Raw genomic sequence first — 23,372 nt, 5'->3', positions numbered from 1 at the left:
CTAGAGCAGCTTTCCACCTAAAATTGGGAACTTCCCAGAGTTCTCCTTTGTTTTTTGCATATATATGTATATATATATATATATATATAAAAATATTTTTTTTTTACAATGCATTCATACTGTGCAGATTTTTGCACAGTCATCTCGGACCTGAATCATAATGATTTTTTCTATGAGGAGGTATGATATACTGCTGGAATTGTAGGGCTAAGTGAGTCACATAGTATGACAGGTAACCTTCCTACCTTCAGGTTAGTAAAATCCATGGACCCTGACACCCTGATGCAATTCTGTCTGCCAAATTTAGGGATCACCACTTCTGTGGCAGGGATCTCTGTGATAAAGGTCCATCCACTACAATGGTGCATGGACGTCATTTAGGGGTCGCCAAGGGTCGCAGCTGCGACCCCCAGCTTTCCCCTTGTGACCCCTGGCACTGCCTCTGAGACCCCTGGCCTCAGATGTGACAAAATCAGTGCCAGGAACACAAGGGCAGCTCGTTCTTATGGGACGTTGTGTTGTGTGCATGCTTGCGGATGAGAGTGTGCTTATGTGAAAGAGTGTGTGCATGAGTGAATGAGTGCTTGTGTAATCATATGTGTGTGAGGGAAAGTAAAGATGAAATTGGGTGTGATGTCACTTCCGCTTCCCCTGGAATTTTGGCGAATTGACGTCCATGCAATGGTGGATACATTTCATGAAACTTAAATGGCTTTGATGGGTGTATTTTCATCAGTACTGAATGTCAAGCACGCTACTATGTTTTTTTCAGAAATCTCCAAAAAGGTGGGAAAAAAAAGCAAAAGACAGATGGTTCAGTGATTTTCTCCATGTGCCAGGGACATGTTTGCCGGCATGCGATCACAGGAAGGAAACAGGAATAGAGTGCTTCGATCACAAATGTGGCCTCGCGGCCCATTGCTGAATGGACATGGACAACTGGGTCAAGTTTTCCAACAGCAGAGTAGGCTGTGGCTCTTGCATCAGAGCACGTGCAGTTCTGTCAATTTATAGCAGAGCTCGCTTGGAGTGAAATTCTGCCTTGCGTATGTGTGTGTGTAATAAATACTTGTGCAGAGAAAGAACGCACAGTGCTTCCCGCTCCACTTCTTCACTTTGCAAGCATGCACTTTGAAAACAAGAGGCTTGTGAATGTGGATGGCAGTGTTTCATCTGTGTATTCAGTTAATAAGGATGAGACATTTTCACAGTAACTCTTTACAGTATAACTTCACATTATCTATGGCAGGAGTTACAGAACAAATTGTGTTTTTTTTTTCTCATTTAACAGCTTCCTCACTTGGCTATGCAAACAATTCTAATAATTCAGCAGCTCAAATTTCAAAAGACGGAAAATACAACGATCTGATCCTGGGTTTAGTGCTTGGCATCGGGATTCCTCTTCTGCTGCTGCTGTTACTCCTCTTCATCCTCTGCTTCTGCTGTGGAAGAAACAGGAGTGGGACTGGAGAGTACGTTGTACCAATAATTATATTTCATTGTTTTTTCAATGTGCTCACCCTGAAAAGTGGTATCGTATTTCCAATCCGTTTTGGTTTAAAGACAAATGTAGTTCACTGTGGCCGTCTGTCTCTACCAATGTCACGTGTAAAGCATTGCAAATGTCCATAACCTGTCAATTAACTTCCTACACAGCCGAAAAACATTGCAGTTAATTGTATGGTTTCTATCATAGATGTGCAATTATGTCTGCGTGCAGGGGATTGTCTGTTAGAAGATAGAACATACATCAGAAGAAACCTCTAGTATTGCTAAATCCCCTATCTTCACTTTCCACACGGCCAAGACACAAATGGCAGAAAGCAGACCCCCGCAGCCCCGCGGCACAGGTGGACCCCCGGCTGCTTAGGGGCCCCCTTGCCCTTCAGTGGGGCCTAATTCAGCCCAAGGTCACTAAACATCCATGTGAGGGCCCTTCTTAACATTTACAGGGTGACCCATTATTTTGTATTACGCCACTGATTAGCTCTGTGACTGTGCAATCTATTCTAATGTACTGGTCTTCGCCAAAAATAAACGCATATTACTCCTTGTGGATAGGCATAGGACAAACCATCCCATTTACATATGCAAATCACGGCTTGAGGTTTGTACATCATCATCTTTGCATGAAGAGCGGCTACCAGGAGATTCCACATGGAAAAATACCCCAGCAGTACGCACAACAGAACGTGTACGTGTGCTGGTCATAGCATGTTTTGCAGGTGCCTTGAGATATTGTGAATCAATAATAAATAATTATCCACATTCGATCCCAATCAAACACACTTGGAAGCAATAAAAAATCCAAAGCACTCCCAAAGCTCTGGCCACTTTCTCTGGTACTTCACATCAACCAGGAGCCCGACTTGCAACATTCAGCCTTAAGTACCGAAGAGGAAATGACATATCATTGAGCAGTAGGTAGGCATTCTGGTAAGCTTTGTGGTTTGACCTTTTCGTGAACTCTACACTCTCCACACACCATCAGGGTGGCAGACAAACAGGACAAGTGCCAGAACGCCATGACAGGGTGATAGCAATTAGGAGAAGACACACTTCTAATGAAAGATCAAAAAGAAGTGGCAGGACGAGAAGAGGAGTGTGAAAGATGAGTGCATCCGGACAAAGGTGACAGCTGTACTCACTGGTGGCAGACCTGTAGCATGCCTCAGACTCAGTCCATTGAATCACCATTTCCTGGACATCGCGCACCCCGCCAGCAACATTGTCAGTATGTTTCTGAGGCCACAGTAATCAGGCCAGGTGATGTATGTCACGAACACAAGTACCAACATATGTCTACTCTCCCAAATATTTTTACATCTACTTATTTCGTGCATGGTAATGAAACACACCGTGATGGCAGTAGTTGGGCACAACCACTCTCCACTCAAGGACACAACTTGACATAAAATGACCTATTCAAAAAGGCCAGTTTGAACTCTAGGAAATCTCTCTTCCATTCCTACTATGGTAAATATTTGTGAATAATTACGAACCTAGGCAGGTGTGGATGGTCTCTGACGTTTGTACAACCTACAAATTCCTTGTGAATCCCGTTTTGTTGCCATTATCTTAAATTTACAACAGTGAGAATTTTAGAGGATTTTCTTCTGTATTAAGTGTATGTTGTGCTTCACAAATTCCCATAATGTCGATTCTGTGAATAAGGATATGTAATTAAGAAACATTCATTGTGGGTTTTTTCCCATTTGAGCCACACTTAGGTGACTAAAAGACCTTGTGAAGCAAGCAATTTCAATTTAATGGTTCAATATTTTTTATCAAGATTTATGTCAATAGTTTAAGGGAAACAAATAGAACAGCTAAATATAACCCTCCACTTGCAATCCAATCCGTTACTCCTAGAGCACCTCCCCCTAGCCAAAATGTGGGTTGTATATAAAGGCCGTGCATGTGCTAAAGTGACTGCTGCATTTGCCATGGTCTTCGTGGTGAAATGGTCTGAATTGTCCCTCAAGGTAAATGGACAATAATTCTCTGACATCCATGGTGAAGAATGTCAGTAATTTCCCCCAAAACTTTCCAAGGTGCATTTCGGTGCTGTTATAGTATGTGATACCTTATGGATACCCACTTACACAAGAAATATTGTTTAGGAGCGAACAATAGGAGGGAGATCAGATCATTGCTCGTTTTCTCAGTCCCATTTCCAGTAGCTGAGGTTGGAAACCTGGGCCCATATTTATGGATGGTTAGCATCACTTTAGCGGCATTTATTTTGGCGCTAAAATGGCGTGAACCTAACTCTATATTTATATTTTGATGCTAGACCCGTCTAGCGTCAAAATATTGGAGCTAGCACCAGGTTTAGGATGCGCGAAACCACCTTGCGTCAATGAGATGCAAGGTAAGTGTTCCCATCCTAAACACAATGCTAACCTCCTAGCACCATATTTATTTCCAGGCGCATAAATGACACGCAAGGAGGAGGCAGACCTTAATAATGGGGCTAAGCCCGCTTAGTGCCCTTATTTAACACTTGGGTCACACCAGGCATTAGGGTGCAGGTAGGCCCATTTCCATGGTGGAACACACTTGGAATGGGCACAAAGATGCCCACCCCAAGCCCCAGGAACACCACCACCCACACCACAGGGACACCACAGGAGAGGGACCCAATCGCAGATAAGCTTAGGTAAGTATCAAGTTTTTTTTGTAAGTGCCATTGGGGGCCCCTTACATGGGGACCCCTGCCTGGCACTGGGTATGTTGGGCTTTCCAGGGGACACTAGTCCTCTGTGGTGGGCAGTGGGGAGGTGGTAATGACTCCTGTCTACACTTAAACAGGAGTCATTTTTTTGCTGCCTGGGCGTCAAAAAATGACACAAGGCTGGTTAGCGGCATATTTTTTGCCGCTAACCAGCCTAACGTAATTTCAGACCCACTAGCTCCATTTTCCCTAACTCCATCCCTGACCGGCTAGCGGCTTTGTTTTAGATGCTAGCCATTCCTTAGCCCCATCCATTGTGATTAAATAAATATGGTGCAAAAATGGCTCTAAAGAAAGGTGTTAGCCGGCGTTGCGTTAGCGCAGTTTTGGTTCATTTTTCATAAATATGGGCCCTTATGTTTGCTATGTTTGAAACTTCTTTGCAGGCCTCCCTCCAAAAGATCCTTAGTTTAGTGCAATGCCTTAATGGATGTGGTGCCCTCGAGCAAGTTGTTTCCCTGGTGCAACCAGGTTTCTGTGTGCCTTGCTGTCCCTTGTTTGATTTTCAGCCTACTGCATCTTCATTTGTTGGTCAGGAAATGTGCCTACTTTTGAGGTATTCTACAGGACAATTAGTTTGTCTCATTTTGTACTCACAGGATAAAAGCACAATATATCAACATAGCACATGTCTATGGGACAATATTTACACATTAGTATCCAACTTTTTGTAATAGTTCCCTATTTGCATGTTTAGGTTGCATGCTTTCGAACACAGATTCACGCCTTGGTGCCAGGAGTCACGGACTTGCTTGAGTGTGTGGAGTGGAGACCATAGACATTCATTTGGCTGGAGCACATATGAGACATAGTAGGCATGTTCTGAGTATATTTTAATGTTTTGACAACTCTTGTAATTTTATTGTTTGTCCTGAGGAGGCCTTTACACATAGGATGAAACACATCAACACTTACCCATAGGAGCACGACCAATAATTACAAGAAAAACATACAAGGACTTACACCTGGAGGAAACGGTTCCATTACATATTGGACATTAACACCACCTTCACGTCTTAATATAGGTTGTACCACAAAACAAATCCAACAAGTGGACATCCTGAGATTTAAAGACTGTACAACAAGGATGAAGTGCTTTTGGATCTGTATGAATAATGGTCGTTATTATCAAATTATTAAACTAACTGTGATGTAAATATTATGCAAATATGTCAGAACCTGACATATATGAAGATTTATTTGTTTTCCTACCTTGATGTGAAAGGATGTGTGCTATATTACTTGATACAATCTTCTTTGGGTGAATAATACTGCGGATCCAATAAGATGATGTGATTATTGTAGACACAATAATTGCTGAGTGTATCCCTATGAAGAATCCCTTTCTTTCATAGCTATGGCATTTGCCCAGTTTCTATAAGGATTATTTGGGCCCCCCTTTATTTGAAGATATATCCTAAATATATTGGCCAATATGTACAATCACATTTATCCACAGGCACAGAATTGGTACAACCCTTTGACACATTAGCCCCTTTTTCTAACAAATCAATATTGTAAGAAGGTGACCTTTAAAAGTTTCACAAGGTACTATGCAGTTGGCAGAGCTGACCAATCCTACAATATCATAATATTCATTAAGTAATAGACGAATGACCCAGACGGTGTTCAGGCATTTGTTTAATAATACATTTGCATACATCAGTCTTATTTTTGAATCCGTTAATCAATTAGTAAACAAGAGTCTTGATAGAGTCAGTGTGAGAGGTACTGAGATGTGACAGAGGGCAATGCGATGTTACTGAGAGTTTCAGTGAAATACTGTTAGAAATTGGGTTTCTGGTTGGTAGAGGTATGCACCCCGTCTAAGCAGGAACCACAATTCTAGTCAGGGTAAATCGAAAACACACCTTAAATTAACCTGTGCTCACCCCCTGGCAGCTTGTCAGAGAGCAGGCAGGCTTAACTTAGGAGTGAATGTGTAAGTGAACTAGAGCTTCATTTAATGACCAAAACAAGACTGAAATAACAGAAATCCAATAAGTAGAACTTGAGATATACATTTATAAAGAATAAACTGAAATGTAGTGCTTAAAAGCATAAAGCATCAACTGGGGCTATCTGGGCATGCTAGACTGGGTCAAATCCAAAAGTTCAGGCTGACCACAATGGAGGGCGGATTGGATTTAGGGACCTGCCTTGTCCCGCTACAAAGTACCTTGTTTGCATTGACGTTGAGGGAGATGCGAGGAGCAGGGGAGGTGATGCACTGTGGTCGATCCCTAGGATGGAGGCAATGCTTGGGTTCCAAACTGTGCAAAGCTGGAGATGCATGGGAGATGGAGGTGATGCGCCATGCTGATGGCGATCTGATGCACTCGATCCTTGCAGCAGTGATGCACTGCGTCAATGGAGATGCACCAGTTCTGAGCGGTACAAAAGCAGTGATGCATGGATTCTTGTTGGAGCAGCACTTTATACACACTTCCAGGGGCCCAGGACTGTATTGATATCACTTTGCAGGGCAAGACTCACAATTGGCAGAGTCCAGGTGCTGTAGCAAGTGAGTTGGAAGTCTTTTATATCCCCAAGACTTCAGAAAACAGAAGACCATTCAGCTGGCCTTTGGGTGTTGGTTTCAAGTAATGTGGGTCCAGTCCTTGTCACCCAGGCAAGGGGAACAGCAGGCAGCAGGTCAGCACAGCAATAAAGAAGTTCTTTCAGAGCAGTAGTCCAGCAGAGTGGCAGTCCTCCAGCAGCACAACAGTACTTCTTCCTAGCAGAGTATCCACAGGTCCAGAAGTGTACTGAAGTGGTAGGGTCTGAGGCCCAGTTCTTATACTCAGTGGTGCCTTTGAAGTGATGGGGACTTTGAAGAAGGGTTTTTGAAGTGCACAGAGGTCCTCCTTTCCTGCCCTGGTTTCAGACTCACTGCAGAGGGAGTATGCAGCCCTTTGTGTGGGGAGAGGACACAGCCTACTCAGGTGTAAGTAATGCAGTGCTTAGCTACGCCCCCATCAAGACGGTTAGTGGCCCATTGAGACTCATCAAGTCACATTTAAGTTCTCATTGTTTGTGGCTGTCTAGAAGGAATACGCAAACGCCAGTTGTCATCTAACCTATACAATCAATGTGAGACAGGCTGCAGGAACTCGGGCTAAGAGCAGGAATATGTCAACTTTGTAAAAGTGGCATTTTCAAAATTGTAATGATAAATTTAACTTTGCCATTAAAGAGGCTTTATCATTACAATTCCAGAGGTACCAAGCATGTCACATCCTCTTATCAATTAGGAATTACCGCCCATTAAATGTAATAAGGAATCCCCAATAATATCCTATGTGAGGGATAGGCCTCACAGTAGTGAAAAACAAATTTGGGAATTTTTCACAACTAAGACATGTAAAACTTAAATGTGCATGTCCTACCTTTTACTTACACAGCACCCTACCCTATGAGGTACCTAGGGCCTACCATAGGGGTGACTTGTACAGAAGATGAGTTTATGGTTTGGTAAGAGAGTTTAAATGCCAAGTCGTCATGGGTGTATAACACTGCATTTAGGCTGCACTGGCAGACCTGGGAACACATTTTAAAGTGTTACTGAAATGGCTGGCACAATAAGTGTTGCAGGCCCACTGGTAGCTTTTAATTTACAGGTCCTGTGTTTATAGCAGACCACACCACAAGGGACTTACAAGTAAGTTAAATGTGCCAATAGGATAAAACCCAATTTGAACATATTTTAGGGAGAGAGCATAATCACTTTAGCACTAGTTAGCAAAGGTTGTAAATTGCAAAGCCCCAAGGTCAACAAAAACAAATTCAGCAAATAGTGGAGGGTGAAAGGCAAAGTGTTTGAGGGTGACCCTGCAGAGAGGGCCATTTCCAGCAAATATACTTTATATGGTTAAAACAGTTTAGTAAAAGTTGATTGACCACACTGCCAGTAGGAAGATACTACATATCCTGCAAACATTATCCTTTACAATAAATATTTGCTACATAACAACCACTATATAAAAAAAAAAAAAAACATGCAGCTAAATAAGTACTGGTAAACACTGATTTCAAAAGTTTTGGCAAACACTGAGAAAACATCACTGAAATCCACAAAAATATACATTGAAAACAGGTCAGCCTAAACATGGGCATTACTCAGTTAATTAATAGGAATAGTGTTGTTTGTAGTTGTACAATTTACCTACATATAATTTAGCAAGCACTACATAAACATAAGTTAATATACATATTGTTTAATGAAAAACAAAAAAGTTATCTATGGAAGGTAAAGTAATAATGGGTGTAGGCTGCAATACATAAAACAAGTCCCAAAGGAATTGGGAAGATGCTTTTTTAAAGGAATCGCATACAAATGCAAGCCAAACATCTTAATTATTCCTGAGTAATCTAAGGAGCCATGACCTTCAAGTTTAGGATTTTGTTCAGCAATATTATGTATTTTATTTCAAAGCCTTTGAGAAACATTTTACATGCTATAGGCTGCACCAATACTACTGTTAACTCAGAGTACATCGCACACAATAAGCACATAATAAGGAATTAGCTTTATATGTCTATAAAGTAGTAGGGCATGTACAGGAAATATTTATGATCAAGATCACTTGGTACATGTTGATTGAATCCTATTAATGTGATGTGTGGATGACGTTTGAATGTGCTTTTTTTATGAATGTACATTTATTGGTCCAAACGTACAATAATACTTGGTGTGATTGTACAATTGTAATTTCAGGTGTACTCTGTGGTTTCAAATGTACGTTGGTTAAAATGAATGTACATTCATTAAGGTGACTGTATAGTTGCAAAGGCTAATTTTCAAGTGCTCCAGATAGTTAATTAAGTGGAACTTGTACCAGTTTCTTTAAGGAAGGCACATTTTTGTCAGGATGAACAAGGTAGTGCTTATTGTTCCACTCAGGCTTTTTTTCCAGTAAGCTACAGATTAGAAGTTAGGAGGATTTATTTAGAGGAGGTGGAGCCGCTGCAGCCACAACGTTTCCACTACCACCTCGGCTCACGGAGCATGCTGCATGCCAACTATTTCTTACAATATTCAAATAGCAATGCGGATGCTGCTTGTCACCCGGAAGGAATTCTAGCAGTTCGGAAGGGGAAGTATGCATCTTGTTGGTTGGTGGCTGTTGTATTTACCTTCGGTCCCTCAGCAAGTGAGAGCACATAGTACAGTTTCCTGCATCGCGAAGTGCTGTGGGATACAGCCATGGGCGTCATTTAGGAGTCACCAAGAGTCGCAGCTGCGATGCCTGGCTTGCTCTTTGCTAGCCCTGTCACTGCCCTTGCGACCCCTGGCTTCAGAGGTGGCAAATCCGTGGCAGGAACACAGTGGCAGCTCGTCTCTTTGTTTTCTGTCAATTCGTTATTACACTAATGGTGAATAATAACATATCATTCACTATTAGGGTAATAAAAGTTGAGCACAATTAGCTGGAACATGCCCTCCCATGGTCACTGAGGTAATTTAAAAAAAACTCTTAAATGTATGTTGTGTGTGTGCTTGCGGGTGAGAGTGTTTATGTGAGAGACGGTAAATGTAGGTGTGAATTTGTGTGTATGTGTAAGTATGTGTTTATGAGTGAAAGTGGATGTCAAAGGGCATGTCATGTCCCTTCCGCTAACTCCGGAATTTGACTTTCATGGATTTAATTCATAAACAAATAAATATTAAAGTAAAATATTAAACATATAATTACAAATGTACACTGTAAAATGGAGACCTCCAAATATACACTTATTCGATTAAACATATTTCACCATTAGCTTACTAGGTTTAGGCTGAATTTGGCGAAACTGTAGTTTATAATTTTTGAAAGTGTAGTTATATTTAACAGCTATTAAGACAATCCACGGCATATGTTAAAGTGGTGGTGATCCTGTTATGTTTCTTGATCCTAAAATGAATGTTCTTAACAGAACAAATCAAAATGTGAAGTTGTCCACATTTATTGTCAGGCTACCTAATAGACTCTAAGGATAAGCAGGACGCTTCAGACACCATTGTGTAATCATTATTGCTGAAAACCTCTGAAAATCACAAGAGGAGGAAAACTATGTTATAGTGAACTGTTGTGAAAATGTTGCCATATAAACTAATCCAAGTAAAACAAAATTGGGATCAGAAGACACTTTGGCGGTCATTCCAACCCTGGCGGTCGGTGATAAAGCGGCGGCCAACCGCCAACAGGCAGGCGGTCAAAAAAATGGAATTCTGACCCTGGTGGGAACCGCCAACACAGCCCGCCACTTTAACACTCCGACCGACACGGCGGGACAGACAAACAGCGCGGCGGTCACCGCCAACAGGCAGGCGGCAGACAATGTACCGCCCACAGTATCACAACTCACCAATCCGCCACCTTTTCCGGGGCGGGAGCCCCGCCGATAAAAACACGGCGGAAACAGACTACGAACGGGAAAACGCTCACCTCTATACACTCCACGAGGACGGAGGACAGCATGGAACCCGAATTAAACATCCTACCAGCTTGTCTACCTGCTCATCTACCACGAGTACGAACTCCGGCGCAGAAGACAACGGTGAGTACTGCACCTACAACACAGGGGAGGGGGGAGGACGAAAGGTTACGGGCACACACATACACCCCCCCCCCCCAACTACCAACATACCAATGCAGAGCAACAACTGAGTGACACCCCCCAAACCCCTTGAAAAATGCAAAGACATAATCAAAATGTTAATTTAAATTTATGTATAAATTAGGTTCATTGAAGTCATGGAAAATTATCATTATGAAATATCAAAGCAAAAATAATGAACAGTGCGAAAGCTATGTACATAGTCAATAAGTCCTGCTCAGTGTGTCAAATATTCACAGTCCGTGGGCCAATGTCTACCAAACACATGGGCAAAGCCCACACAGGAGACCTGAGTCCGTTGGAGAGAACACTGCTGGGGCATCAGATGACAAAACTACAGGCACCTCAGGGGGAAGGGAAGGGGGGCACCTCAGCCACAGGAGTCCACGACGCCAGAACCACGAAGGGGCCACCATGCCCACTGTGCCATCCTGGGGAGTGCAAAGCCACAGTCTCTCAAGTCTCTACAGTGGGTGGGTTGCCCACTGTGCCATCCTGGGGAGTGCAAAGCCACAGTCCATCAGGTGGATTACAGACTCCACTGGTCATGGAGGAGGCAGGGTGCCCAGAGTGCAGCGTGAACACTAGCTCGACACAGAACCGGCACTGTCAATGGGCCAGCGGAGCTTGACAGGAAGGGTCCAGCGGAGCGGTGCTTGAGACGGCGGGGCCCAGTGGAGCGGTGCTTGACAGGAAGGGCCCAGCGGAGCGGTGCTTGACAGGAAGGGCCCAGCGGAGCGGTGCTTGAGACGGCGGGGCCCAGCAGAGCGGTGCTTGACAGGAAGGGCCCAGCGGAGCGGTGCTTGACAGGAAGGGCCCAGCGGAGCGGTGCTTGAGACGGCGGGGCCCAGCGGAGCGGTGCTTGACAGGAAGGGCCCAGCGGAGCGGTGCTTGACAGGAAGGGCCCAGTGGAGCGGTTCATGACAGGAAGGGCCCAGCGGAGCGGTGCTTGACAGGAAGGGCCCAGCGGAGCGGTGCTTGAGACGGCGGGGCCCAGCGGAGCGGTGCTTGACAGGAAGGGCCCAGCGGAGCGGTGCATGACAGGAAGGGCCCAGCGGAGCGGTGCTTGACAGGAAGGGCCCAGCGGAGCGGTGCTTGACCGGAAGGGCCCAGCGGAGCGGTGCATGACAGGAAGGGCCCAGCGGAGCAGTGCTTGACAGGAAGGGCCCAGCGGAGCGGTGCTTGACAGGAAGGGCCCAGCGGAGCGGTGCTTGACATGAAGGGCCCAGCGGAGCGGTGCTTGACAGGAAGGGCCCAGCGGAGTGGTGCTTGAGACGGCGGGGCCCAGCGGAGCGGTGCTTGAGACGGCAGGGCCCAGCGGAGCGGTGCTTGAGACGGCGGGGCCCAGCGGAGCGGTGCTTGACAGGAAGGGCCCAGCGGAGCGGTGCTTGACAGGAAGGGCCCAGCGGAGCGGTGCTTGAGACGGCGGGGCCCAGCGGAGCGGTGCTTGACAGGAAGGGCCCAGCGGAGCGGTGCTTGACAGGAAGGGCCCAGCGGAGCGGTGCTTGAGACGGCGGGCCCTGTTCAGCGGTGCCTGTCTTCATGGCGGGGCCCTGTTCAGCGGTGCCTGTCTTCACGGCGGGGCCCTGTTCAGCGGTGCCTGTCTTCACGGCGGGGCCCTGTTCAGCGGTGCCTGTCTTCACGGCGGGGCCCTGTTCAGCGGTGCCTTTCTTGTCTATCATGGGAGCCAGACCTGGCCAGGACTCCCTGCTTAGTCGCCCTCCGACCGTGCAGTTGCTGGACCCTCCTGTGACAGAGTCCTGGGCCCGTGGGTGTCCTCCGTCATACCCGGGATGGGGCTTGTGGGGCCCTCCTGGTCCGCGCCCCTGCTGGCTGACTTCTCCGCCCTGCTGCCCTTGCCCTCCTTCGATGAGGCTCTCTGGCCCTTGCCTCCCCTTGATGTTGTGGCAGGTGACGGGCCACGATTTTGCTCCTTGGGGGCAGCCGTGTCAGCCTTCTCACGGCGGGCCTTGGTTTTACGGGTTCTCTTTCCAGGGGGGGGGCTGGCTGTCCCCTTGCTGCTGGCCGATGTATCTGTGCTGGGAAAGGGTGGACTCCAAAACCCGTGCACAATGGTCAGACTTGATGCAGGGCTGGTGGTGGCTGAGGTGCTCTTCGGACTCTTACCAGATGAAGGGGGTGGGTCAGGTGGTGCAAAGAGGTCAACTTTGGAGAGGAAAAGTTTTTTTGGAGCAATGGGAAGGGTATTGTGCAGTGGGTATGGGAGTGGAGGGAGAGGATGTGGTTGTAGGAGAGTCAGGTGTGCTGTCTATGGGTGCAGGTGCTTGTGACGTAGGCTGTCGTGTGGTGGTTGGCTGTTGTGTGGGTGGCTGCCTGCGTTTGTGTGTTTTGGAAGAGGGGGTGACAGACACAGTGGGAGAGGACACAGGGGACGTGTAAATGGCAGTGGGGGTGGTGACTGCACATGTGTGGACTGTACTGGAGGGTGTGGTGGTGATGGAAGTACTGGCTGATGGTGGTGTGCATGCAGGTGTGAGTGGAGACGTCACAGGGAGGGAGGAGGGAGACGAGGAGGAGGGGGACACAGAGGTGGTAGTGACTGTTGCCATGGCTGCATCTGGATGTTGCTTGGGTGAATGCTTGTGGGATCTGTGGTGCTTATGTCTGGATGAGCTGCCCTTGGGTGTTGAGGTGTGTGCAGGCTGGTCTGATGGTGTGGATGGGATAGGCTGAGGAACAGGAGACTGGGAGACGGTGGAGGCAGTTAGAAGAGGGAGGCTGGAAACAGGGACAATGGCTGCCGTCAGTGCTGAGGTCAGAGCATTGAACGATCGTTGATGGGCAGCCTGACCCGAATGAATGCCCTCCAGGTATGCATTGCTCCGATGCACCTCCCTCTCTACCCCCTGGATGGCATTCAAAAGGGTAGACTGCCCAACAATGATGGTCTGTAGGAGGTCAATGACCTCCTCACTGAGGGCAGCAGGGGTAACTGGGGCAGGGCCTGAGGTGCCTGGGGCGAAGGAGATGCCCGCCTTCTTGGGCGAGCGGGCACGGAACGAAGGCTGAGGGGCTGCTGGGAGGGCGAAGCTGTTGCGCTGGGTGGCGGCTGTACCTGTTGAGGCGGGGGCACGGATGTTGCCGCCACCGCTAGGGAGCTCCCTTCCGAGGACGTGTCAGTGTCGCTGGTGTCACCACGGGTCCCCGTTGTGGAGCTCCCCTCGCCCTCCGTATCACTGGTGACCTCAGTGTCTGTAGCATGGCCCACCGGGGCCTTGTGAGTTGCAGCTCCCTCGTGCTCCGATGCCAATTCTCCTCCGCCTGATGATGCTAATGCACACATGCACAAGAAGATAAAGAAAAAGGGTGGGGGGAGAAATAAAGACAGGTTGAGTGCATGCATTGTCAACACCGTTGTCGGAGAGGACAGACACAGGAGCCTCCAGTACCACGCTGCGCAATCGGGGTACACTACTCAGTACTTGTGACTAGGCCTACAGGTCTATGGACAACAAATGCACACATGGGTGATGCTGGACCATGGATTGCTGTACTTGGCACCCTACAGAGGTGGGGGGCGGGGGCACAGGGCCATGCCTAAAGGAGGGGACTACACTACAGAAAGCGCCCTGGCCTAATGTCACCCACAGCCCTCCTCCCCCACCCAGACACCTCCACTGCGCGTAAAGATAGCAGAATGTGCTGGTACTCACCCCCTTGTGTCTGCTGTGATGTCCTCACGCGCCCATCCAAATCGGGGTAGGCCACCACCAGGATCCGGGACATCAGGGGGGTCAAGGTACGACTGGCACCCCTCCTACGCTGGGAGGCCATCCCCAGCAGTGACTCGGCGGTCTTCCTGGTCCCGCGGCGGATGTCCTCCCACCTCTTTCGGCAGTGGGTGCCCCATCTGTTGTGGACCCCCAGGGCCCGGACTTCCTTGGTGATGGCACGCCAAATGTCGACTTTCTGATGGGCGCTGACCTATTTGACATGTACAGGGTGGGAAAGGAAATTTCCAAATTTTTCTGCATGTTAGATGTGATTGCCCCCCCTCCCCAACCTTGCCATGTGGCACATGCTCTCATCTGTCGTGCCTTGCACTCCTCATTCTCTCCCCACCCCACCATCTTACATCCACCATACACAACCCAGGCATAGCCCATTCAACGTGCACCCAGTGTACTTACCTGTTGGTCTGGAGGACCGTAGAGTAGCGCATACTGGGGCAGGACCCCATCCACAAGATTCTCCAACTCTTCTGAAGTGAAGGCAGGGGCCCATTCCCCAGTCGCTGCAGCCATTGTCTCTTCCAGACCGAGGTCACAGCAGCACTTGCAGTATAGGTCCTCTCCTGTGGATGATCAGGTCTCGAGTGATTAAGCAGTTAGAAAATTTCGGGCACGCCCGCGGCGGTGCGTACCGCTGCGGTGCATACCGCGACCGCCGGCGCACATCGTCATTGGCTCCTGAGACCCATAGGGTGCAATGTGAACCAATGCGCCTTCGCACTGCGGTCTTCGACCGCCTACCGCCACGGTGTGCCACGCCAGCGCGTTGACCTCACATCCCACTGTCACACTTCTCAGGTCAGGCAGCCGCCATTACAAGGGCCCACATGGCTTAATTACTACTGCGTCACACAGGCCTAGGCCTTGCATTGCCACTCATACAAGCCTTTCAATGCATAGCGATTCGTGTACTGTGCAAGCTGGGTGAACGTACCTGTGGGTTGCTTGACTCTGGACTCCATGTTGTCCTTCCTAGGCACCGTCCGCTGGGACTTGCGAGGAGAAGGATGAATCCTCCCGTGTACCGACCGCTGGTGGACCTGTCGACAATGGAAGAACGACATATTATACTTCGATACCGACTTGACCGAGCCACTATACATGAACTGTGTGCCCAGCTGGAGCCAGACCTGATGTCCCCCATCCGCCAACCCACAGGAATTCCCCCTCTGGTGCAGCTTCTGTCAGTACTCCATTTTTTGGCAAGTGGGTCTTTTCAGACAACAGTGGCCATGTCATCAGGGATGTCTCAGCCTATGTTTTCTAAGGTTTTGTCCAGAGTGTTGTCTGCCCTGATGAAATACATGCGGAGCTACATTGTTTTCCCTGAGGAGGGTGATTTGGCCACTGTGAAGGGTGATTTCTATGCCCTTGGACATATCCCCAACATCATTGGTGCCATTGATGGGACCCATGTGGCTTTAGTACCCCCAAAAGACAATGAGCAGGTGTACAGAAATAGAAAAAATTACCATTCGATGAATGTCCAGGTGGTCTGTTTGGCTGACCAGTACATCTCCCATCTAAATGCCAAGTTCCTTGGGTCAGTGCATGACGCGTATGTCATGCAAAATAGCAGCATCCCTTATGTGATGGAACAGCTACAGAGACACCGTGTGTGGCTAATTGGTGACTCTGGTTACCCCAACCTGCCTTGGCTATTGACCCCAGTGAGGAATCCCCGGACCAGGGCAGAGGAACGGTACAATTGGGCACATGGGCGAACTAGGAGGATTATAGAACGGACCTTCGGGGTCCTGAAGGCCAGGTTTAGGTGCCTGCATATGACAGGTGGATCCCTCATGTACTCACCAAAGAAGGTGTGTCATATCATCGTGGCCTGCTGTATGCTTCACAATCTTGCATTGCGAAGCCAGGTGCCTTTCCTGCAGGAGGATGGTCCAGATGGTGGTGTTGTAGCAGCTGTGGAGCCTGTGGAGAGTGAAGAGGAGGAAGACGATGGGGACGACACGGACAACAGGGACACAGTTATACAACAGTATTTTCAGTAGCACACAGGTAAGAATCACCCACGCCATTTTACATTTACTTCTGGCCTCCTGCATCTCTACTTTCTGTGTTTCCCCCCAGTTCCTTTTAACTGATTTTTGACTTTCCCTTCCCTTTTCAGAGCTGTATGACCCACAGCGTGACTTCTGCTTTGTTTGCCCATGGACTAATGCTTATTGACATTGGTATGTTGTCATCACAATGTAACTGAACATTATTGCACCGTTATGTGTAATACATTTGTTAAGAATACAAGCAGACTCCTGATTTTTGAAGTGCAATTGGTGATTTATTTTAAGTGCTGCATATAGGTCCATGATAGTAAAACGGTGATGGGTGGGGGTGGAGTAATGTCCATGGCAGAGTCCAGTTCTCAGTCTCACAGGTGCATTGTCCATATGCCTGTGGAAGGATGGAGCAGGGGCTGTTTAAGGTTTGACAGGGTGACAATGTGGGACAGTGGGATGACATCAGGGGGTATCTTATGCTGGCGGGGGTCTTGGCATCCTACTCTGTCTTCTTGTGTGATCTCAGGTTCCGCTTGCGGGGTGGTTGATCTTCAGCAGGAGGTGGGGTTCTGGTGGCCTGTCGTTGTGTGGGGGCCTCCTGTCCACTAGCGCCGGCGGAGGTGGAAGGCTGTTCGAGGGCCAGGACGATGGTCCCCATTGCGGAACCGATGTTCCTGAGTTCGTCTCTGAACCCCATGTACCGTTCCTCCTGCTGTGCCTGGATCTCCTGGAACCTGGCCAGTACCGTCGCCATCGTCTCCTGGGAGTGGTGGTATGCTCCCATGATGGTGGTGAGAGCCTCTTGGAGAGTGGGTTCCCTGGGCTGGTCCCCCCCCCCTCGCACAGCAGCCCTCCCAGTTCCCCTGTTTCCCCGGGCCTCTGTCCCCTGGACGGTGTGCCCACTACCACTGCCCCCAGGTCCCTGTTGTTGTTGGGGTGGTGGGTCAGCCTGGGTGCCCTGTAGTGGCGGACACACCGCTGATTGACGCGTCCTGGAGACAGAGGCATGGGCCTGCTGGGTGGGAGCTGTGCTGGTATTCCCAGAGGGGGTTGGGTCTGCTGTGGCCTGTGTCTGTGTGTGGGGAACCGACTGTCCAGAGGTCCCCGATGGTCCGGGCTGGTCATCAGGTTCTAGGTCGACAGAGCTGCTGTCATCACTGGGGGCCTGTTCTGGGGGTGGGATGGACAAATCTGGACCCTCCTGGCCGGTGTGTTGGCGTTCGGGCCCTGCAGGGGTAAAAGAGTATGGTTATTGCTTCTGTGTGTGCCATGGCGTGCGATTTGTGGGTGCCCTTGTCCCCCAGTGCTGGCATTCCCTTGTGGGAGGAGTTGTGAGGGTGGTTTGTGGGGGGGGATGGGTATGTGCAGTGGTCATGCTTAGGTGATGGGTGTCCATGGTTTGTGTTGGCATTCAGGGATTGGTGTTGTGTTGGGTGGGTTGTGCTGGTGAGACATTGGCAGGGAGGATGTGTGCTGGGGGGTTGGGGGTGAGGGTGGGGGTGTGGGTTGGCATGCTGGTGGTTGGGGGGGTGAAGTAGTTGAGATTAGACTTACCAGAGTCCATTCCTCCGCCTACTCCAGCGAGGCCCTCAGGATGCAGGATGTTCAAGACCTCTTGCTCCCATGCTGTGAATTCGGGTGGAGTGGGTGGGGGTCCGCCGCCAGTCTTCTGCACAGCGATGTTGTGTCTTGACACCATCGACCGCACCTTCCCCCGTAGGTCGTTCCAGCGCTTTCGGATGTCTTCCTGATTTCTGGGATGCTGTCCCACAGCGTTGACCCTGTCGACGATCCTTTGCCATAGCTCCGCCTTCCTGGCTATTGTGGTGTGCTGCACCTGTGTGCCGAAGAGCTGGTTGATCTACCCTAATTATTTCCTCCACCATGACCCTGAGTTCTTGGTCTGAGAACCTGGGGTGTCTTTGGGGTGCCATGGGGTGGTGTGGATGAGGTGTGGGGTGGTGTTTGTGGTGATGTGAGTGGTGGTGTGTGGTGATGTGTGCGTAGATGTGGTGTGGGTGATGATGTTGGGTTCCTGTGTGTGTTGTGGTTTGCGTTCCCTGTCCTCTCTCTCTGTGTATTGCGCCTTGTCTCTGAATTTCGATTTGGGGGGGGTTTGTGGGTGATGTAGGTGTGTGTTTTATATGGTGATGGGTGTTTGGGAGTGTTGTGTGTATGTGTCTCAGGTGTGTGTATTTGGAATTGTCCAATGTGGCTGTGTTTTGTATGGGTGTGTGCATTTTGAGCGCGGCGGGGTGTACCGCCAATGGAATACCGCGGTTGAAAGACCGCCGCGTGGATTCGTGGGTCGTAATGGCATGGCCGTGTTTGTGTTGGCGTGACGGTGGAGGTTTGGTCATCTCCAGTTTATCGCTGACCGCTGATGAGGCGGCCTTCCGTGGATGTCGGGTTTTTGGCGGTTTGGCAGTTGTAGGTCAGAATGACCGTGGCGGTTTACCGCGGCCGCGGCGGTAGAATGGCGGTCTTCTGACCGGCGGTAAGAGCCTTTTACCGCCGAGGTCAGAATAACCCCCTTTTTTCTTCTTAAAGGGTAAAATGAGCCTGCAACCAGCGCGACCGTAGTCCTCCAGGGAAAAGCATAAACTGTTCTACCTGAAGATAACAACCACACGAATCTGCACCCATACAAATCTTAAAGCTAAAATAATCAAGAGACCAATTTTAAACATAAACCAAATGACATAGTAAAATGCTACATTAGAATATAGCCTCAAGAACACCCGGCACCCGAATGTGCTCGAGCAAAGAACTAATTATGTATTTCAAAGAACAAAAGCACACACTACAACACCTTCCCCCTTTTTCAGAAACAAATTAACAATGAAGAAGAAAATAAAGAAAAACAAACTCATGAAATATAGTAGTCATTGAGCTTGATAGGCATACCTACATTGCATTTCTCACTAACAGGTGGGAGAATCATTTACAAAACATGCTTGATGTAGTGCCTGATCACCATTTGCAGAAGATGATGACACCACTTCATTTTCAGGCAAATCTACTGAGTCAGACATACATGCATCATAATTGTAACTAACACACCCTGTTTGTTGATCCTCAATAAACATGTAACCTGCCAAAGGTTCAGCATTCTTGGCTGCTAAAATGTTCTTGTTTGAACCAGAGTTACTTTGAAAAGATATCTTTTATCCACCACCCTTTATTTTTCAACACAGTGGAACCCTTCGCAACTTTCTCAACCTGTACAGGTGACATGAATTTATAATGACCTTTCCTCACTCTCGCAGGAATTTTCACTAGTACCCAATCCCCAATCACTAGGTCGAACAACCTTATTTCTGTGTTTCCTAATAAATAGTTCCTATGAAGGGACCTGATTCCTTAGTACTGTAGCCTTAAGTTCAGAAATATCTTCTAACCTGTCCTGTTGAACTTCCTCAACCAGTGTGGACAAATAGCACACCTAGGAAATCTCTTACGTAAAAGAGCAAATGGACACACACGCGTGGTACTCTGGGGAGTAATCAAATATGACCACATTTTCTGTTGCAAAAAAGCTTTGACATCATCACTACTTGCCAAAGCAGTCTGAACTCCTTCTTTAAGAAATCTGTTCATACGTTCCACCAAGCCATTAGCAGAAGGAGAATATAATGCCACCCTAATATGTTTTATCTGGTGTTTTTCAATAAAATCTTTCATTTTATGTGAAAGACAATGTGTGCCATTGTCAGTAACTATTTCCTTAGGTGCTCCTTCAATTGAGCACATTTTAGCTAGCAATGTTAAAATAGAATCAGCGTTTGGAATAGAAGTAAAACCTACATAGAGCCCTTTGAAAAATAATCATCCAAAACCATAATATACCTTTGTGATAGTAGAAGTGCTACGAAAGGTCCCACAAAAAGCTACTTTCTGCCAAGCTTCTTGTGGTAACAGAACATTGAAAAGTGGAGTATTTATAGGTTTCCAATGTTTATCCGAAATCAGGCAAGTTGTACATTCAGTAATAAATCTAACCACTTGAACTTCCAATCCTGGCCACCAATAAAACTGCTTGATAGTTTTGCAGGTATTGCTAACTCCTAAATGTCTCTTGTGTGCCTCTTTAATGAGAAAGTCTTTTAACTAAACAGGAGGAATGCACCACGTAATAATACATCATCAAAGAAAAACTTTATAATCAGATACTTGCACATATGGATGTAAACTTGCAATTACATTCCTTTCTTTTGGCCAACCTTTATCTAAGAAAGTCTTAACCTCTACTAAAGTTTTATATTCTTGTGCTGCTGTGACCCAAACCTTATGTGATAATGGACTAGAGCAATGACACAATCACATTAATCAGAATCGTCAACATCTGCTTCATATATAACTGGCAACCTGGAGAGACAATAAGCACGAACATTTCTGCCACCAGAAATATACTTAAGAATAAAATCAAACTCCTGCAACTTTGAAAGTAACCTCACTAAACAAGAAGATGCTCTACCAGAACCATTACCATTCAAAAGATGAAGTAATGGCTTATGATCAGTGAACATGTCAAACTTCTCACCCCAAATAACATTTTTAAATCTCTCTAATGCCCATGAACATGCTAATGCTTCACGCTCTATGGAACTGTAATGCGATTCAGCATTAGAAAGGGAACGTGAAGCAAAGGCAACAGTGGTCTCATTACCTTGGTCAATCTGCCACAACACCACTCCTAAACCTGACTTGCATCCACAGTGATAACACATTATTTACCTGCAACAAAAGGTGATAATGCTGGTGCGGACAGAATCATATTCTTCAGTGTAACAAACGCTTCATCCACTTCTTTGGTACAAATGTACTTTGACCCTTTTTTAAGTACATTTCTTAGTGGTTGCGCAATGTAAGCATAGCCTTTTACAAACCGTGAATAATGTTCACTTAAACCTAAAAATGATCTAAGAGTATCTTTATCTCTGGGAGGTTGTGCATCTTGAATAGCTTTAATAAGTGAACATTCTGGAGAAATTCTTTCTGGACTAATGCTATGTCCCAAGTAATCAAATGTTGAACATTAATGCAACAAACACCGCAGCAGTAACCGCCAACAGCCAGGCGGAAGACAATGTGCCGCCCACAGCATTACAACAGGTCTATCAACCAGCTTTTTGGGGCGGTACCAACGTCATCAAAAACACAGCGGAAACAGTACTCTGAAGGTAAACAAATCACCTCTCGACACTCAAGGAAGAACCACGATGCCATGGAGCCCGAGCTGCACTTTTTTCCAATGCTGGTCTACCTTCTCATACACCAGGAACACGAACGCCAGCGAAGATGACCACGGTGAGCACTGCACCTAGCACACAAGGGAGGGGGGAGGAAAAAGAGAGTGATACACACATGCAACACGCAACACCCCCACCCCCATCCCCAACTCCACCCCCAACATCATACACACAAGTAGATGCAATAACATTACATATACACCCCATATCCCTCAGGAATAACGCAAAGACAAAAGGAATGGATTAAAATGAGTGTAATAGTACAGTTTGGGATATATACATCCTTAAACAATAAACAGTATGTACAATATATACAAAAGGAGGGACAATGCCCACTCAAAAATGTCCGTGGCCCATGGGGCCATAACACATAGGCCAAGGCCACACTTGACTCCTGCCTCAATACGGAGAGAACATTGTAGGGGCATCAGGTCGAAAAAACACAGACACCTCAGGGGGACGGGGAATGGGGGGGCACCTCAGCTGGAAGATAGTACAACACCACTGGCCTGGAGGGGGCTCCATGCTCACTGCTTGGTCCTGGGGAGTGCAAAGCCACAGTCTCTCAAGTGGATGGTTTGCCCAGTGCTTGGTCCAGGGGAGTGCAAAGCCACAGTCTCTCATGTGGGTGGTTTACCCACTGCTTAGTCCTGGGGAGTGCAAAGCCACAGTCTCTCAAGTGGGTGGTTTGCCCACTGCTTGGTCCTGGGGAGTGCAAAACCACAGTCTCTCAAGTGGGTGGTTTGCCCACTGCTTGGTCCTGGGGAATGCAAAGCCACAGTTTCTCATGTGGGTGGTTTGCCCACTGCTTGGTCCTGGGGAGTGCAAAGCCACAGTCTCTCAAGTGGGTGGTTTGCCACTGCTTGGTCCTGGGGAGTGCAAAGCCACAGTCTCTCAAGTGGATGGCTTCTCTACTGGGTCTGGAGGGGGCTTTGTGCCCAGTGTGCTTCATCCTGGCAAGGAGGGGGTGAGTGGATGCCTCCTTCCACTGGTTCTGGTGGGGGCTTTGTGCCCAGTGTGCTTCATCCTGGCAAGGAGGGGGTGAGTGGAGGCCTTCTTCCACTGTTCTGGAGGGGGGCTTTGTGCCCAGTGTTCTCATTCTGGCAAGGAGGGGGTGAGTGGATGCCTTCTTCCACTGGTTCTGGAGAGGGCTTTGTGCCCAGTGTGCTTCATCCTGGATGGGGCAAGGTCACAGTCTCTCACCTGGGTGTCACAACAACAGGTGTTGCAGGGGCCAGGATGCACTGCATCCCATGAAGTCACTACTACACACTGCTCTCTGGCGGTAATGGCTGCTCAGTGGATGTCAGTTGCGCTGTAGGTGGCGGTGCTGTCAGTGGTGGTGGTAAGCTTCAGCCCTTCACCTGTAGCCTCGGACGGCTGCCCACTGGGGCTGCTGCTGGCAGTGGTGCTGCTGGTGGCGGGGCAGGTGGCAGTGCTTGCCGCGGTGCAGGTGGCCGTGCTGGCCGTGGTGCAGGTAGCGGTGCTGGCCGTGGTGGTGGTAGGCTCCAGC

General features: G+C 48.0%; 1 protein-coding gene across 1 annotated transcript in view; it reads left to right on the top strand.

The window, feature by feature from the left end:
* The window catches only part of LOC138295629 (mucin-like protein), a 447,313-nt gene that overhangs the window by 386,465 nt on the left and 37,476 nt on the right, over positions 1–23,372 (top strand). The window contains exon 19 of the mRNA XM_069234035.1: positions 1,292–1,472. Within this exon, the coding sequence (XP_069090136.1) occupies positions 1,292–1,472 (181 nt within the window). The remainder of the gene's footprint in view (positions 1–1,291; positions 1,473–23,372) is intronic.

Source organism: Pleurodeles waltl, chromosome 5 (genome assembly GCF_031143425.1).
Source record: "Pleurodeles waltl isolate 20211129_DDA chromosome 5, aPleWal1.hap1.20221129, whole genome shotgun sequence".
Taxonomy (NCBI): domain Eukaryota; kingdom Metazoa; phylum Chordata; class Amphibia; order Caudata; family Salamandridae; genus Pleurodeles; species Pleurodeles waltl.
The sequence above is the reverse complement of the archived record's forward strand: the minus strand, read 5'-3'. Positions and strand labels throughout refer to the sequence as shown.